Source organism: Episyrphus balteatus, chromosome 2 (genome assembly GCF_945859705.1).
Source record: "Episyrphus balteatus chromosome 2, idEpiBalt1.1, whole genome shotgun sequence".
In the NCBI taxonomy this organism is placed as follows: domain Eukaryota; kingdom Metazoa; phylum Arthropoda; class Insecta; order Diptera; family Syrphidae; genus Episyrphus; species Episyrphus balteatus.
Genome location: NC_079135.1, coordinates 11,763,487 through 11,780,937, shown reverse-complemented (window position 1 = coordinate 11,780,937; position 17,451 = coordinate 11,763,487). Strand labels below are relative to the sequence as shown.

Here is a 17,451-nt window from a genome sequence, read left to right as displayed (position 1 = left end):
CTGTAGTTTAAGCATGCCCTAATATTTTATTTATCATTTTCACTGAATACAGCCATTCATCTTTTTTCTCTTTCACATGAAGCATCATTTTCCTCTCGTTTTAACTCCATTTTTATCTCATCTGTCTGTATGTATTTTTGTAATTTGTAATTTCCATTCATTTTCAAGTCGTTTCCTCTGAGCGGTTCGGATTTTGTTTCTTCAACAAATATTAATTAAAATACCTGAAAACTCAATATTTTATACGAATTTTCTTGCTTTGCCTTTAAATTACAAATAAAATGTCTGATTTCCGCTCAAACTATAGAGATGATCGCTCTAGTTCAAATAAACAAGATGAGCCTCCAATGTCTCGGCTTTTCATCATCGGCAACAAGGAAAACACGGAAGATGATCTCCGTGACGCATTCAGTAAATTTGGTGATATTGAAGATGTTTGGGTGGTGAAGGACAAAAAGACTGGCGACAACAAAGGAATTGCTTATGTGAAGTTTTCCAAAACCTCAGAAGCCGCTCAGGCACAAGAGGAAATGAATGGAAAACGTATCGGCAAGTTCGATCGTCCTGTTAAAGTTATTGTTGCAGCAAAGTAATTAGTTTATCATTGGCTTTGTCTAGACAAATTCCTAATTTTGTATCTTTTTTAGTAAAAATCAAGGGCGGACAGATAACGAACCCGACAGATACGTTCGTCTCTTCATTGTCGTTCCCAAAAATGCCACCGAGGACGACATTCGCGAAGAATTCGAGAAATATGGAGATGTAGCTTCTGTTTCGGTTATGCAAGATCGACAAACAGGAAATTCCAAAGGTTTTGCTTATGTCAAATACGACAGGTAAGGTTTACTGATTGAATTTGTTGTTTTCATTGAATATTGAACATTTTGAAACTAGCTTTTACCACGCCGCTCTTGCTTTTGAGAATTGCCCAGCCAAATACAAAGCTGTATTTGCCGAACCAAAGGTTTCTCGAAACCGAGATGGTGGTGGTCGTGATGGCGGACGTGATAGTGGCCGTGATGGTGGTCGAGATGGACGTGATAGGCATCGTGATGAGTCCTTCAATCGCAACAGCGATTGGGGCAATAATAATGGCAACAATATGAATAATGCCAGCAGCGAAATGGCATCATTTCTAAAGATGCAAAGTTCTAATGATCAACAAACTACTACTCTGGATGTAATTTGCAGTTGTAACATTAACCAGGATCAACTTTGGCGCTTGTTTGACATTGTACCAGGTTTGGACTATTGTCAGATAACTAGAGAAGGTTTGGAAGAATGATGTTAATTTTGAGATCAGCTTTTTAAATGGTTTGTTTTGTTTCAGATGGACCCAGAACAAATGAAGCAACTGTCGCTTATAACACTCCAGAAGCTGCAATTTATGCAAAGTAAGTTTAATTTGTTCAGACGAGCTGAGCCGTGCCTCGCAAGCATATTATTTTTAAGTTTCTAGCTTATTTATCACAATTCTCCAACGTAACTGCTTCACATTATGACTTCACTTATTAGGTTCGCTGGGTTGATCTCTGGGAACGTGCGTCGGTAGGTCTCCTGGATTTGAATTGTTCCTAAATAAGGACAATTCAATGAAGATGTCTTTGCATTTGTTTTGTCTATGACATTTTAGGCCGAAAATTTCCAAGTTGTGTTTTTGATACATCAATGTTTAAATTGATTTTTTTTCATACTAAGGTGGCTCTAAAAAATGTTATCTTCTAAAGTTGTTTGATCAAATTATCGAAGAAAAAAAAAATTTCCATTCAACATTTTTTTTTTATTATTGAAAGAAAATTTATTTTTATTGCAGAGAAAGTATGTAAAACATAAAAAACTAATTTTTTTTAAACGCAAAAATAACTTTTCTGAACACCCTAATGAAAAATATTTTTTTTTAATCGATAATTTGTTTCAAATGTGAACCACTCGTTTTTTTATTTCGCTATTAAAAGTAGAAGAAAAAATATGTATTTTTTTAGACCACCCTAATGTAACAAAATTTACAAATTTTCCGTGTTATTAAAAACTATATTTTTGGGAACTGAAAAAGGAAATATTTTTTTCTTATTAAACAAAACTCATTCTGTGGTCACTTTTTATAGTTTTTTTCTGACGTTTAGGCCTGCAAATATTCTGCAAAATTTGTGTGTTCATTAATGCAACAAAGCAGAAAGACGATTTTTCTAACGCAGATTTCCGACGTTTATGAAAACACCAAAGTTCTTTGTTGAGATTCCCACATATGTACTATGAACTCTACATTCTTTGTTTTCAAGTCTATTGGTTGTTTGGCACAGACAATTTCTCATAATAGAGATAAATGCTTTGCCTTTTTCCTTTTCCATGTTGTACCACTTGATTCCCCGACAGCATCTTATTGTTTGTATGACACCTTCTTCTCCATAAAAAAATCTGTCAGTACAGTCTTCATCCGTTTTTATCAATCGGCCTTATCACCAATTCTATTCGTATCAGAATTTTGCTACTACTCACCTGCCTACCTACTGTATGTGGGAACAGGATGGTTAGTCTGGGACAGGGCTTCCATGTTTCTTTCAGAAAGGGCTTTACGTCTCAAATGCCTGAGGCCGAAGAGTGATCCATGAACCTGATTTCATTATTATTATATATTTTATTTTCATATATTTTCTTTTAGTCTTGTTTAACAGCAAAGCCTATTTAAGTCGTCTTCTTTTCAATACCAACAAATGCATGTTGTATTCATCCTTCATTGTGATTTACTTTTTTACTTTAAAAATCCCTCTTACGAGCCACTTTGTATGATCAAGTGATGATTTTTAACATTTTTTAATGATTTTCTGTTTTAGAGAGAAGATCCATGGCTTGGAGTACCCGATTGGTGAGAGAATGATTGTAAAATTCTCAGTTATAAATCCCCGCTTGGACAATTCTATGATGAATGGTCAGTATTCTTGAAATTGTAATTCCCATTTAAAATCTAATCAAAATTTTCCTTTATAGTGCCCGTTTCCTTGGAACGTAATCATAATTCCATGTGCAGTGTTAACTTGCCACCAGCAGCCCCAATGGCTTCTGCAGATGCGCCAGTTGCTCGCAGGCTTTTTATTGTACTCTCATCGGTATGCAATTTGAATTCATTGTTGAATTAGAATTTTACATTTTTTACAATTTGATTCCATCTATTCTTTTCAGAGTATTCCACAAGCAATTTTGAAGAACGTGTTCTCTTGTTTTGGCAGTCTTATTGATGTTTACCTGCTTCCCAATCGCAATTGTGGCTATGTTAAATATGCTCGTGGAGATAGTGCTCAAAATGCCATTGATACTTTAAATGGAGCTGAGATTTGTAGCTCCAAGCTTAAGGTAGATTTGTATAGTATTTTAGAAAATAAGTTTTTAAATGTTTCGTTTAAAGGTCATGGATGCTGAGGAACCTAACGATAATAATCGCAAACGAGTTCGTCGGGCTTAAAACCTAAGTAAGTAATGATTTTTGAAAATTTTATTTTTCTAGTTTTCAGCTATTGACTGAAGAGTTGACTGGGTGAATGGTAAGTATGACTGAGGAAGTGCAAACAACAGCACGACTATTGGAATTTTAAACAAACGATTATACCAAGTTTGACTTTCGGTTTTGAATTCTTTCTCTACACGAATGCTGTGGCATTGTAATTTTATTCGTATTTCTTTTATTATTTTCCACAGACAGTATTACCTGAAAAACAAACGTAGACAGAATAAAAGCGTTTAGTTTTGACATCAAATTTAATAACAAGAACACCAGAACAAAAAATTAAACGGGAAACGGGAATGAAAAACAACTGAAATTGACTGATGATGACCAAGACCCAAACGGACCGAGTGACCCAGACGCGACATCAATGATATAAATTGTATTACTTATAACACATTTTACTGAAAAATCTTAAAAAAGAAGAACGAGATAAACAATTGATGAATTAATGATAGACGTGTATTTTAAAACAACTTCAATGTTTTTTTTTTTTATTAAAATATATCGAGACAATGAACTATTTAATACCACTGAACGAAGCAAAAATTATTTAAAAGTATTAATTCGAAAATTTAACGAAAAACGACATATAACACGACCCGAGAACTTAAAATGAATGTATGAATGACTTTTTTTTCAAATGAATGACCCAGGAATTGGTCGAAACAAATAATTATATATATAACTTTTTACCTATGCAATAAAAATAATGAAAAACTATACAGTGTTTTTTTATTCTTCTTATAATTATTTAAAACATGAGTAAAATATTTTTGTGATTAAACAATTTTTAGAAACATCTTCGGCGGAAGCAGAAAGTCTTGCACGTAATGTATACAAGTTTCACCAAAACTGACTAATATATACATTAGTATAAATAAATAATTTTTGTTTTTCCCGGGATCCTGACCCAGTTTTTGATCCCGAAAATCCCGGGATTATAGCTCTCCAATCCCGGGATTTTCGGGATTGGTGGCTAAATATTCGCATACAAAAAATGACACAATTATGCAAAAATATGTAGAAAAGGAACATGGGAAATTACTTTCCTTATTACTTTAATGCAAAACAAGGAGGAATAGCCTTCAAAAATCGCTTATCGATCTGAATTACCCTAAAAGGTTTGAAGAAACAGATTTTGATTTAATAAATGAGACTATTGAAGTACTGGCTCCAAAAAAATTAATAGTTGAATCTCTTTGCCGTTCAGATTCTAACTTGTGTACAGCTGGCTGGTGGTGTTCTTAAATTTCTTCTAGAGTCAAAAACTTCAACAATAACCAATTGAAGACAGCTTTAATTAATAGCTTGAGCTTCCGGCAGCGAGCCGAGTTCTCTGGTGTTCTTGCTTACCTACAGAACCCAAATAAAAAGTAATTTTCGAAAACTCAAGCCCAGAAATAAGAAATTTATTTTTGAGTCCTAACAAAAAAAAAAATAAAGCAAATTACATCAAACGTGTGCGTGCTGTCAGTATTCAAGAAAATGAACCTTTTGCTGTTCCAAGCTGCGAAGAGCATCTTTCCTTGACAGAAAAATTAGAAAATGAAAAATAGTCTCAAAAACATAGGACCCACCAAAATATAGAAGCAGCTGATGAAATGAGAGATGCTGCTTTTTGAAAACGGCATAAGAGGAAAGATGTTGCTTCTTGAAGACGGGATAAGAGGAAAATACTTAGAGCAGGCACATAAATAATTAATTAACGAGTTTTGAAACCGAGCTGCTTCAAGTTTTGGAAAAAAATTTAGAAGCTGACTTGCAGACAAAACATTGGATGCTTTGCTTTTTTATTTCAATTATAAAAATTTTTTTTTATTATAAAAATAATTCCAAATGTGATGATTAACACTAAATTGTTAATGTGTTATTTAATGTTAATTAAATATTTATTTATTATTTTAAGTAGTTCTTAACTAAACTTCATTCAGTTTGTACTTTGTACACTGAATTAATTTTTAATTAAAGTTTGAAGTATATATTTTATTCCATTAGGAATATTTTATTCTATTAGGAATATTTTTTAGTTTTTGTTAGCTATATTGTTTTTGTTTTACTTGTTTTGTTTGTTTTTTTTATGAAGAATGTATTTTTTTTTATACTTTGTTCATTCAATAATAAAAAATAATCCATAAAACTTGTTTTTTTTGGCTCTCAAATTGAGTCTGAAAATATTTTTCAAATCCCGGGATTCAATTTTTCAAATCCCGAAATCCCGGGATCAGAAAATCATCCCGGGATTGCAATCTCTACTTATACGTCCTTACAGCGAATTCAAAAGTCTGGCAGCTTTAAATCGCAGGGGTTAAAAAAAGCGAGTTTCAAATTATTGTGAGAAGGGCGAGGCTTTATTGAAAAAAAAAAAACTATTGCCCAGAGGAATTTCCCTTTTAAAAAGGGTTTAAAAACTTTTTGTCCGTTTTTAATTTTTGTTTGATGTAGTTCAGGCAATCATCTTTTTTATAATTTAACTTTTGTTTTCGTTAAGAGACTCGTTTCGTAATAGACTCCCTGAATATCCTGGTTGTATTTTAAGCCATTTAAAAAATATCCATTCTCATTATAAAATAGGTACAACTGATAAGCATCTGAAAAACTCAAAGAATTCAATAAAACACTTCAAATAGTTTATTTCAAAATATTTATTGGGTAGATAAAAAGTTATACATAATTGTTTTTGACCAATTCCTAGGTCATTCATTTAAAAAAAATCACTCATAAATTAATTTCAAGTTCTCGAGTCATGTTTCTTGTTTGGTGTCGTTTTTTCGTTAATATTTCGAATTTATTTTTTTATACAATGTTTCTTCGTTTTTTTATTAGCAGTATGTATTAAATATTTGAATGTCTTGATGTATTTAAAAAAAGAAAAATTTTTAAGAAGCTATGAAATTTTTAAATAAATACATGTCTTTTTGATAATAATTTAATCAGTTAATGTTTAATTGTTTTTCTTTTTTTTATGTTCATTTTAAGATTTTTCGGTTATTTTCATTGATGTCGCGTCGTCTCGGTCCGTTTGGGTCTTGGTCTTCATCAGTCGTTTTCAGTTGTTGTTGTTGTAGTTCTTTCCCGTGTTGTTCGTTTTGGTGTTCTTGTTATTTGATGTCAAATTAAACACTTGTTTTCTGTCTATGTTTCGTTTTCGCTGTCTGTGAAAAATAGCAAAAGAAATACCAATAAAATTACAACGTCACAACATGCTATGCAGAAAGAATTAAAAACCGAAAGTCAAACTTGGTAGGTTCGTTTTTTTTGCTTATTTTTTGGGAATCCATTAGTGATGCTGTTTCTTGCACTTCTCACTTATACTTACCACCCACCAGCCTTTTTTGTTTTATTAGTTAAAGACTGAAAAGAAGAAAAAATCCTGTTTAATGAGGTCATTACTTACCTAGAAATTAAACGTTTAAGCACGACGAACTCGTTTGCGATTGTTTTCACCAGGTTCTTCAGCATCCATGACCTTTAAATAAAACATGTTAAAACCTTACTTTCTACAATTTTATACAAATCTACCTTAATCTTGGAACTACAAATCTCAACTCCATTCAATGTATCAATGGCATTTTGAGCACTGTCTGAATTAGCATATTTAACATAACCACAATTACGATTGGGAAGTAAGTAAGCATCAATTAGGCTGCCGAAACATGAAAACACGTTCTTCAAGATAGCTTGTGGAATGCTCTGAAAAGATTGAATTGTAAATAAAGTCAAAATTTAAATCAAGGATGAAATCGCATTGCTTACCGATGAGAGGACAATGAAAAGCCTGCGAGCTACTGGTGCATCTGAAGAAGCCAAAGGAGCTGCTGGTGGCAAGTTAACGCTGCAAATTGTATTATGATCACGTCCCGAGGAACCACGAACTATAAGGTAAAATATTTTAATAGATTTTGTAGGGAATGAACATTTTTTTAGAATACTGACCATCCATCATGGAACTGTCCAATCGGGAGTTTGAGACCGTGAATTTTACAATCATTCTCTCGCCAATTGGATACTCCAAACCATGGATCTTCTCTCTGAAAACAAAAAAAAACAAAACAAATTTTAACTCCCCAACAAAATACACGAAGTTTTTTCTTAGTCAATACAACTTCTGCAGGGGGTCTATTACGTAATATGAAACGAGCGGCAAGTAAACGATATTGACTACAAAGAGCGATTATGTAAAACGACAAAGTCGTAAGGCCAAACTAAACCGAAAACATTTTTTTTGAGGTCCTAATTCATTCTATAGGCAGATGCAATATTATGGCACGTAAACGAAAGTTAAACGATAGGCAAATGACAGTTATAAGGGACTGTTGCTTCAACGAGTATCGTTGAATTAAAACGAATATCGTACATAGTTTCAATTGTTTTACATAACAGGGCCTCAGAAGTCGTTTGAGATTACGCGATTGGTATTCCAATGCTAACATTATTAGGTAAAAACGTCAAGGACATTGTGAAAGCAGAAGCTAACGATTTGCGAGCAGATATAACAGAAGATGCAAATTTCAGAAGAGGTATCACGCTTTCTTTGTGCCAAGTAAATAAATCTTCGATCGCCATAATTTCTACTTGGGAGACAAAGGGAATGACTAAGATTTAGTCTTTCGGAGTAAACCCCGTCAACCACTTCATCTTTATTTTTTGAACCGTTTGTGTAAAATGAATTGATTCATCTCAGGAATATTACGAGGTATCACAGCTGTAACGGACCAAGTAGAAAAAAAAAAACAAGTCTGGTGTCAAAATCTGCGCAAGACTTAACTCTATTTAGAATTTCCATTAGTTTGGTCAGAAAGTGTTTCTATTCAAATTGTCATCTTTTCGAGAAAAACATATACCATAAAATTCAATGGTCGAGTATTTACTTTAACTCTCCGAATTCACTTTTTGTGACTTGGTTTGTTTCAGTTTTGAACCCTCCAATTAAGGAGAAGCAAAATGGGATAGTTGTGATCGCACTTCAGTGTCTATCAAAGGATGAACCAAATTTGAAGTTTGAATACGAGGAAATTTTATGCTTTCAAGTGTTTAGGAACTTTTTGTAACGAACCGAGATGTTGTCGGCGAGGTTCAAAAACTTGGATGACTCAAAGCTTTCAATAATTTTTCATGGTTATGAAAATAATATGCTTGCGATGTGCAGCTAAGCTCATCCCAACAGAACGATCTTTTTCTGATTGAACTTACTTTGCATAAACAGCAGCTTCTGGAGTGTTGTAAGCGACTGTTGCTTCATTCGTTCTCGGACCATCTAAAACAAGACAGAAAATGTGTAACTTTAATCTCAAAATCAATTCAAGTTTTTCAAACCTTCTCTAGTTATCTGGCAATAGTCCAAGCCTGGTATAATATCAAACAAACGCCAAAGCTGATCTTGGTTAATATTGTTGCTACAAATTACGTCCAAAGTAGTCGTCTGTTGGTCATGTGAGTGTTGCATTTTCAAAAATGAAGCCATTTCACTGCTGGCATTATTCATATTGCTACTATTATTGCCATTGCCCCAATCGTTGTTATTGCGATTGAAGGACTCATCTCTATGACCATCACGGCCACCACCATCTCGGTTTCGAGAAACTTTTGGCTCAGCAAATACAGCTTTGTATTTGGCTGGGCAATTCTCAAAAGCAAGAGCGGCATGATAGAAGCTAGTTCCAAAATGGTCAATATTCAATGAAAACAACAAATGGCATTAGTAAATCTTACCTGTCGTATTTGACATAAGCAAAACCTTTTGAATTTCCTGTTTGACGGTCTTGCATAATAGACACAGAAGCCACATCTCCATATTTTTCAAATTCCTCGCGAATGTCGTCCTCGGTGGCATTTTTGGGAACGACTATGAAGAGACGAACGTACCTGTCGGGTTCGTTATCTGTCCGCCCTTGGTTTTTGCTAAAAAAAGAAAGATAATTAGTTCATTGTCTAGACATAGAAACTGATATAGACTAATTACTTTGCTGCAACAATAACCTTAACAGGACGATCCAACTTGCCGATACGTTTTCCATTCATTTCCTCTTGTGCCTGTGCGGCTTCCGAGGTTTTGGAAAATTTCACATAAGCAATTCCTTTGTTATCGCCAGTCTTTTTGTCCTTAACCACCCAGACATCTTCGACTTCACCAAATTTACTAAATACTTCATGAAGTTCATCTTCGGTATTTTCCTTGTTGCCGATGATGAAAAGTCGAGACATTGGAGGCTCGTCCATTTTATTGGAGTTTGATCGAAAATCAGACATGTTTTTAAGTTGTTAATTGATATACCTAATTCGGATTATTTTCGTTGGTTTTTGCTATTATTTCTCTGGATTTTGTATTTCTTTTTATTAATTTTCTGTGTTTGATGGGAACAGGAAGAAAAACCAAATCGATTTTCGGAAAGCAAAATGCGAGAGTGAGTGAAATGTGAAATAGATTGAAAAAATGAAACAGAAGACGCATTAGACAAATGGAAGTATTCAGCAAAAAAAAAAACAAAAAAAAAAAAAATAAGCTTAAAAGCACGTTCACACTACAAAATGCTTTGATTTTAGTCAGTTTTATAAGGGCCAGTTGAACGTCACTCAATTCTTAGTTCAGCAACTTTTATCTTCTGAAATCAGTGGTAAAGTTGCGGTTTAGCACTGGATCAAGGTTCATATATACAAAAAAAAGATAATGGGAATTTTACACAAGTAAATTTTTTTGTATTTATTCTATTGCTACCAAAATTGTTTTTGAAACCAAAGCACATGCTTTTTGCATCACCGTTTCATGAAACGGTGTAAACTGTGGGTATAAACCTGGTAAACGAACTGTAAAACCCATACAAAATTTTGAAACATTTACCACATTTATCAGGGGTTTTGCACAGACTTTACACCGTTTCATGAATATCCCTTTTGAGTTTTGACAGAATACTCGATGTTTTATTTTCGCTGTAAACTTTGCATATGTATATTAGGTGTGTTTTTTTGTTTATCTATATAGATTTTGTGCAAAAAAACGACATCGGGATTTTTAAAATCCGGAAAATGTTTGGCACCACTGTACATACACTTTGGCAGCTGTCTGTCAAAAATGAGCAGTGCTCATGTTTCTTCTTTTCTACTTTTTCACTTAAAGCCTTAAGGCTTGGCCACACTGGAGGGTATGCGGTAGCGGTACGGGTAGCGGTGAGGGTACTTGTATGAAAAAAATTCCAAACTGACACATCAACGTTCAGGTGTGGAATTTTTTTAGTACAAATATCGTTACCGCTATACCGCATACCCTCCGGTGTGGCCAAGCCTTTAACTACATTGGCTCAAAAAGTGAAAAAGTACAAAAGTGAAAATTTTCAAACGCATTTTTGTATAGTTTTTCGGCCTGAAAAATTAAAACAAATGATGCAGAAAGCTTATTTTTTCGTCTAATAAACAAAATGTATACTCTTTTTCACAAAACAATTGCGCTAGCCAGAAAAAAAATATTTTCACTTTTGTACTTTTTCAAAAAGTGGTGTAGGTATGTAGTTAAGCCTTTAAGGCTTGGCCACACTGGAGGGTATGCGGTAGCGGTACGGGTAGCGGTGAGGGTACTTGTATGAAAAAAATTCCAAACTGACACATCAACGTTCAGGTGTGGAATTTTTTTAGTACAAATATCGTTACCGCTATACCGCATACCCTCCGGTGTGGCCAAGCCTTTATCCTTATGAGGCCGACAATAATCATAAATTGAACGAAAACCTTATTAGTGTGAATGTACCCTAAGACTTTTTTCTTATCTTACAATTACGTTTTATCACGTTGCGTTACGTTTTATATTTCTCGAACTCACAACTAGAGGTCGATTTTGTTTTATTTGACATTTGACATTTCAAATATTTTTCAAAATATGTCAAATTTCAAAACCAAATTCAAAATTATTTTAATTATTTTTATATGAAAAAAGTGTGATAAATCATGGGAATCAAAGAACTTTGGTCTATTTTAACACCATATTGCGAACGTAAACCTTTCTATGAACTCCGTGGAAAAACTGTCGCAATCGATTTAGCCGGTTGGGTGTGTGAGAGTCTGAATGTTGTTGACTATTTTGTCCATCCACGACAACATCTTAAGTTTGGACATTAAAAAATGATAATTTCCTTCAAACTAAAACCTTTTCTTATCCTTAGGAATCTATTCTTTCGTACATGTTACCTTATATGGGAAGATGTCACTCCAGTATTTGTCTTGGAAGGAACAGCTCCTAAACTCAAAGCCGATGTAATGGCAAAGAGAAATGAAATACAGTTTCGAGGAGTCAAACCAAAAGAACCAACCCAAACACAAACTGATGGGGTGGCTCCAGCTGCAAAAGAGAAAAATAAAGAAAAAGGTCGAACAAGATTTAACCATGTCCTGAAGCAATGCGAGAACTTGTTGATGGCTATGGGAATCACTTGTGTTCAAGGACCTGGAGAAGCCGAAGCATATTGTGCTTTTCTAAACAAAAAAGGTGTAAGTTTGATAGAATGAACACTGCCGGTCAATAGAATAGGTTCACCCTATAAACGAAAAAGAAGGAAAACCCTTTTTAATGATTTATGTTCAAGGATGATATCCCTTTTTCTGATTTATTTATAAAAATAGCTGACTCAAAACTATTAAAACAATAAATTAATACAACTGAAATGCTCACAAAAACCACAGTACACATAAAAAGGTAATATATTCCGAACTGACATTGGTCGCCAGATTGTCAAAACATGACACTTTGGCGACCAATGTCAGCTACCGAATTCTTAATTATTTAAAATACCGAAGAAAAACGCGAAAAAACCGATAAACCACGCACGCCACTAATTTTTAAACAATTATTTATCATTTTCCGCGATGAAACACGAAGAAAATTTGTTATTTTTCAATTTATAATATTTTTAAATGACATTTTATAAATTAAAACAAAAACAAATTTCCTGTTTACTGCGATTGAAATATAAAAATTAAAGGCCGATCTGACAGATTGGTGCCCATTTTTGACAAACAAATTTTGACAACGTTCGGAATATATTACCTTATTATGTGTACTGTGCACAAAAACGACCTTATTTTATCGGTCAATAGAATAGGTTCACTTGTCTTATTTAAGAAAACGATGCGAAAACGACTAAATTGTTAATGTAAAATACACTAGCCCAAAAAATTAAGGGAAGGGCTTTTATAATCAAAATCGAATATTTTTGAGTTTGTTTGAACATTTTATTGATAAATATCGTTTAAATTTAAGATAAACCAAAGAAAAATAAAAAATTTTCAAAATTAGGAAAAAAATCCAAAAATGGTAGGTATGAAATGGTATGAAAGTTTTTTTTTTTTAAATTTAACCTTTTTTGAAAACTTAGAATTTTTCCTTGATTAATCTAAAATTTAAAGGATACATATCTAATATATAAAACTGTCGTGTCTCAGTGTTTGATACCAAACTCCTCCGAAACGGCTGGACCGATTTTTATGACACTTTGTGTGCTTATCGGATAGGTCTGAGAATTGGCCAACATCTATTTTTCATACCTCTAAATTGTTAGGGTTGTCCAGCCAAATTTTTATATCTTCTTGAAACGGTATTTACGAAATTTGTTGTGTATGTCGGGAAGTCTGAGAATCGGTCATTCGGCCAATATGAATTTTCATGTTATAAAATGGTTAGAGTGGTCCAACCAAAATTATTTTTATATATCTTTGCAACGATTTTTACGAAATTTTGTACCAAGATTAATTTTCATAAAACTAAATGGTGCGCGACAGTATTGAAATTACAAATTTTCGTCTTGGTAATTTAAATTTCTACACGAGTAGCGCACCCGGTTTTTTGTTATTTTCGATTTTGCTTCTTGGCGCAAATAACAAACCAAACGCATGCAAAATCTGTTCAAAAAAAAATATTTTTAAGGTGTAGTTAAAGCGCAATCTGCTCGATGTTATAAAAGAACCATCAAAATCGGTTCGCCCAGTCGAAAGTTCTGAGGTAACAAACATAAAAAATAAATAAAGTCGAATTTAGAACCTCCACCTTTTTAGAAGTTGACAGCAAATTTTAGGAATGGATGTTTAACCTAAATGAGAGAACATAAGCAGAGCTTTATGCGTTATAATAAAACATTAAAATGTCTGGTAACTTCAAGTTATGGTGTTTTATTTCACCTCAAAAGTTAGACCCTCAAAACAGAAATCACACATAGATATAAAATAGCGGTACATTTTCTAAAAAAACGTAAAAATGCCTATTTTGATAGCTTTTCTAAATTGATCTCAAAAATGAGAAAATATTTTTTTTTCAACAATTTCTTTGTAGAGAATTGAATAAAATTTTTAAATGTTTCCTTGAATTTTCTGTAAAGTGATTCGTTGTTGAGATATTGATAGTCAAAAGTATGGTTTTTGGTTTGATGACCAAATAATAATCATTTTATCAGTTCCCACTTTCTTAAGAGAAAAGTAAAAACAAAATAAATTTGGAAAATTTTGGTTTTTGAACAGATTCGACGATTTTTTTTACTGAGATACAGCCTTTCGAAAAACAAATTATTATCTACACTCATAGAATTCACGAACAACACATTTCCGACCTTTTCAAACAACTTAAATGTACGATAAGTAGAAAGACTATAGAAAAACTCTTCTGACGGTGTGAATACATCTTTATCGTGAGGAAAAGTCTACCTAAAAGGTCCGAATAAATCACTAAACTTTGAAGAAGTCATGACGACGGAAAATCAAGGCCAGTCTTATCAAATATTAGAATATCGACTTTAACCATTACTTCGATCTTATGACTATAATGTCGCTGCAAAAGGAGTTCGCCCCTTCCTTAAACAAATTAGAAATGATTTAAAGCTTGAAGGATATACACAATTTATTTAATTCCTCGGAAAGAACACACACACTGCAAATTTCTTTTTTAACTCATGTTACACTTTTCGAAATTCAACCTATTTCCGATTCTTTGAGGTTTTAACGGAGTTTCCTATAGGATTTGCATACAACCTAGGTTTGGGCACTTTTCATTAATCTTTCTACAGTTTAAAGACTAAAAGTACTTGCAGGGGAAGATTTAATTCAAGATTTAATACGGAAGAATTGAATACCAACCAAAGGATAGTGCGCTTTTCTTTTAATTTTTAGGCTCCAAGTGCCTACTACAATAAAAATATGATACGAGGGTTGTATCATATTTTTATTGTAGTAGGCACTTGAACTGTCTCATTTTTCCATAAACCATGTTCAAATAAACCTCACTTTACACCAACAAAAAAAAAACGCTTACAAATCAAAGTTATTTTGAACCCACTTTAAAGTACTTAAAAGTGGGTGAACTTATTCTATTGACCGATCAAAATAAGCCTTTTTTTTAGAAACATTCCAAAACAGGATATACATTTACCGTTACAATAGTATTTCAACTAACTCTATCTGATTTATAGTTAGAAAAAAAGACATGCTTTAAAACTGCATTCTGGAAAGGGTTTTCGTAAAGCTCTTTTTTTTAGAGAAAAAAGCTCTCCCTTGCCGTTTATAAGGTGAACCTATTCTATTGACCGGCAGTGTATATCTTACTATTTGTTTCTAATAGCTTAGCTTGTAGTTAGTTGATGGTGTCATCAGTCAGGACTCTGATTGTTTTGCTTATGGAGCTCTGAAAGTCTACAGAAACTTTTCTGTATCAACTCAGGGAACTTCTTCGGCTTCTGGGGGAGCTGTGGATGTTTACGACATGAATAAAATATGCAAGTATATGGGTTGGTAAAGCTTTGGATATAAGATAGGGTCCACAACTAATTTAAGTTTACAGACTTTGGACAGAATAAAATTATTGTGATGGGTCTGCTGTGCGGATGTGATTACTGTCCAGATGGGGTAGGTGGAGTTGGCCGCGATGGAGTCCTTAAACTCTTCCAAAGATACTCTAACGATGTCATCATAAGCAGGTGTATATTTGGAGTATTGCACATCAATTTGATCCTCATATTCTCTTCTTTTTTTTCAGGCTCAAATCATGGAAGCAAGATGATCACAAATACACATCTCTGGAACTAAAAGTTGATGACAAAAGTATCTGTTCAAATTGTGGTCACATTGGGAAGACAGCCAGCCACACAAAAAGTGGCTGTGGATCATGTGGAACCCATAGAGGATGTGATTCCAGTCGTTGGAAGTAAGACTCCTATTCTCCCATTACTAAATTCTGTACTCAAGATCATTCTTCTTTGTCTTTTTTTAAGAGAAGAACGCCTCTCACTTAAATCAGAGTTGGCTCTTCGCAAGAAAGCCATGTTGGATCCTGGTTTTCCATCACAAGAAATAATCGATGAGTTCCTTCGAGAACCCGATTCGATTCCTAAACTTGATCTCAGATGGAAGCAACCGAATGTGGTCAAGTTTATCAAACAGATTGCTAAACTCCTCCAATGGCAGGAGGTTTATTGTTTCCAAAAGTTCTTTCCACTTCTTACTCGATGGCAGGTGCGCTTTATTAAACAACAGCCTCCTAATTCTGTAGCTTATGTAGTCCCTGAGGAAATTGTAAAGAAGCGAACTGTGAAAGGTGTTCCCAGCCTGGAAGTTCGATGGAAAGATCAGAGAGGCTTCTTTCATGGGCTCATTCCTGATAATCAATTAGAAATTTTCGCTACAAATGATCCCAAAGGCATTCAAGATCTCTGGACAAGTGTGGAACCATTCAATCTCATGGAAGAATCATATCCAGAGTTGGTTAGTGAGTTCCTTGCATCCAAAGAGAAACCAAAAAAAGTCAAAAAGCCAAGGAAGGTTAAGTCACAGAATATTTTGAAAGAGAAAAATGATTCATTGAATAATCTTGATGATCTTTTGGAAGCAACAAATGAGGTAGCTAAATCTTTGAAACCTAAAAAGGCTCCTGCGAAGCCGAAAGCAAAGAAAGGACTTCAAATGATTGATAAGTTTTTTGTTGCCAAAAATCCATCACCCTCAACACAATCATCGTCATTCAAACCGGGCGGACAGTGTTCGACTCCAAAGAACAAGCATATTCCATCAGATATGGAGAGCGATGATGAGGATGACTTTGATATGTCTGGGATTATTGATGGAATTATTAAGAACTCTGGCCCACCTATAACCAAACACAATGGTCATTTACTTCATTATGAACCAGTTAAATTGGACCGAAGTGTAGATGACTTGGATTTGATTGTTGAGTCCAAGAACAAGAAGAGAAATATTTCATGGTCAATTCTTGACAGAACATCGAAGAAATTCTCCTTGGATGATAGTATAGATGTCTTGTTGGGTGGACAGAAGAGTGGACAATCACCTCTGACACATGTTGATAGATTTTTGAATAAAAACTTTTCATTGAACAAAAGAAGTTCATTGGTTAAACAAGAACAACCCGATTGCAACACGAGTTACTTCTTTGGTTCGAATTGTGTTGATGGTGGTGGAGAAGATGAATTCGAAAGATCAATGGATATTAGTTTTTGTAGGAAATCAATAGAAAACGAAGCTGTAGTGATAAGTAGTGATAGTTGTTCTGATTAGGAAAATTGTTAGTTATTAAGTTTTAAACAAAATAAATTTGTAAATTTGTAATATTTATGAGCATGACCTTAATAAATAAGTTAATATTTTGATTTTATACCAAAAGGGGTCTGAGTTAAATGTTCATTGAATATTTAGTGAAAAGATCTACATTAAATAACACTGGTTTACAAGGGTTTTGTTGCCGAAACAAAAATATACTTTTCCAAAGGTTTTCGGTGGGCTGAACACGAATCCGAAGTCAGAAACAACTAATCAGCTCCCGTTTTTGAGATATTACCGTTAGAAAATGCAAAAAAATGTTTTTTTCAGTTCTTCGGACCTTATTCTTTTGTATAAGGAAAATCGTTTGAGAATATTTAGTAACGGTTTCTATAAGAACTGTTTTCCATCTTTCGATACCTGTTTAAATCTTTTCA

General features: G+C 33.7%; 3 protein-coding genes across 3 annotated transcripts; 2 read left to right on the top strand and 1 right to left on the bottom strand.

Moving 5' to 3' along the window:
* The first annotated feature begins 138 nt into the window (after positions 1–138).
* On the top strand, positions 139–4,217 carry LOC129910957 (RNA-binding protein 45-like). Its single transcript, XM_055988567.1, has 9 exons — positions 139–589; positions 648–836; positions 895–1,271; positions 1,331–1,394; positions 2,832–2,926; positions 2,986–3,104; positions 3,178–3,348; positions 3,401–3,464; positions 3,691–4,217. The coding sequence occupies exons 1-8, from the start codon at positions 282–284 to the stop codon at positions 3,455–3,457; spliced, it is 1,380 nt and encodes a 459-aa protein (XP_055844542.1). The 5' UTR covers positions 139–281; the 3' UTR covers positions 3,458–3,464; positions 3,691–4,217.
* Positions 4,218–6,123: 1,906 nt separating this feature from the next.
* Positions 6,124–9,916, bottom strand: LOC129912611 (RNA-binding protein 45-like). Its single transcript, XM_055990913.1, has 9 exons — positions 9,459–9,916; positions 9,209–9,397; positions 8,813–9,150; positions 8,690–8,753; positions 7,433–7,527; positions 7,253–7,371; positions 7,019–7,189; positions 6,894–6,965; positions 6,124–6,651 (listed from the first exon to the last, which is right to left on the bottom strand). The coding sequence occupies exons 1-8, from the start codon at positions 9,743–9,745 to the stop codon at positions 6,909–6,911; spliced, it is 1,320 nt and encodes a 439-aa protein (XP_055846888.1). The 5' UTR covers positions 9,746–9,916; the 3' UTR covers positions 6,124–6,651; positions 6,894–6,908.
* Positions 9,917–11,360: 1,444 nt separating this feature from the next.
* Positions 11,361–17,106, top strand: LOC129912609 (flap endonuclease GEN). Its single transcript, XM_055990912.1, has 6 exons — positions 11,361–11,589; positions 11,647–11,971; positions 15,096–15,249; positions 15,303–15,438; positions 15,498–15,665; positions 15,733–17,106. The coding sequence occupies exons 1-6, from the start codon at positions 11,432–11,434 to the stop codon at positions 17,030–17,032; spliced, it is 2,241 nt and encodes a 746-aa protein (XP_055846887.1). The 5' UTR covers positions 11,361–11,431; the 3' UTR covers positions 17,033–17,106.
* The last annotated feature ends 345 nt before the right edge of the window (positions 17,107–17,451 follow it).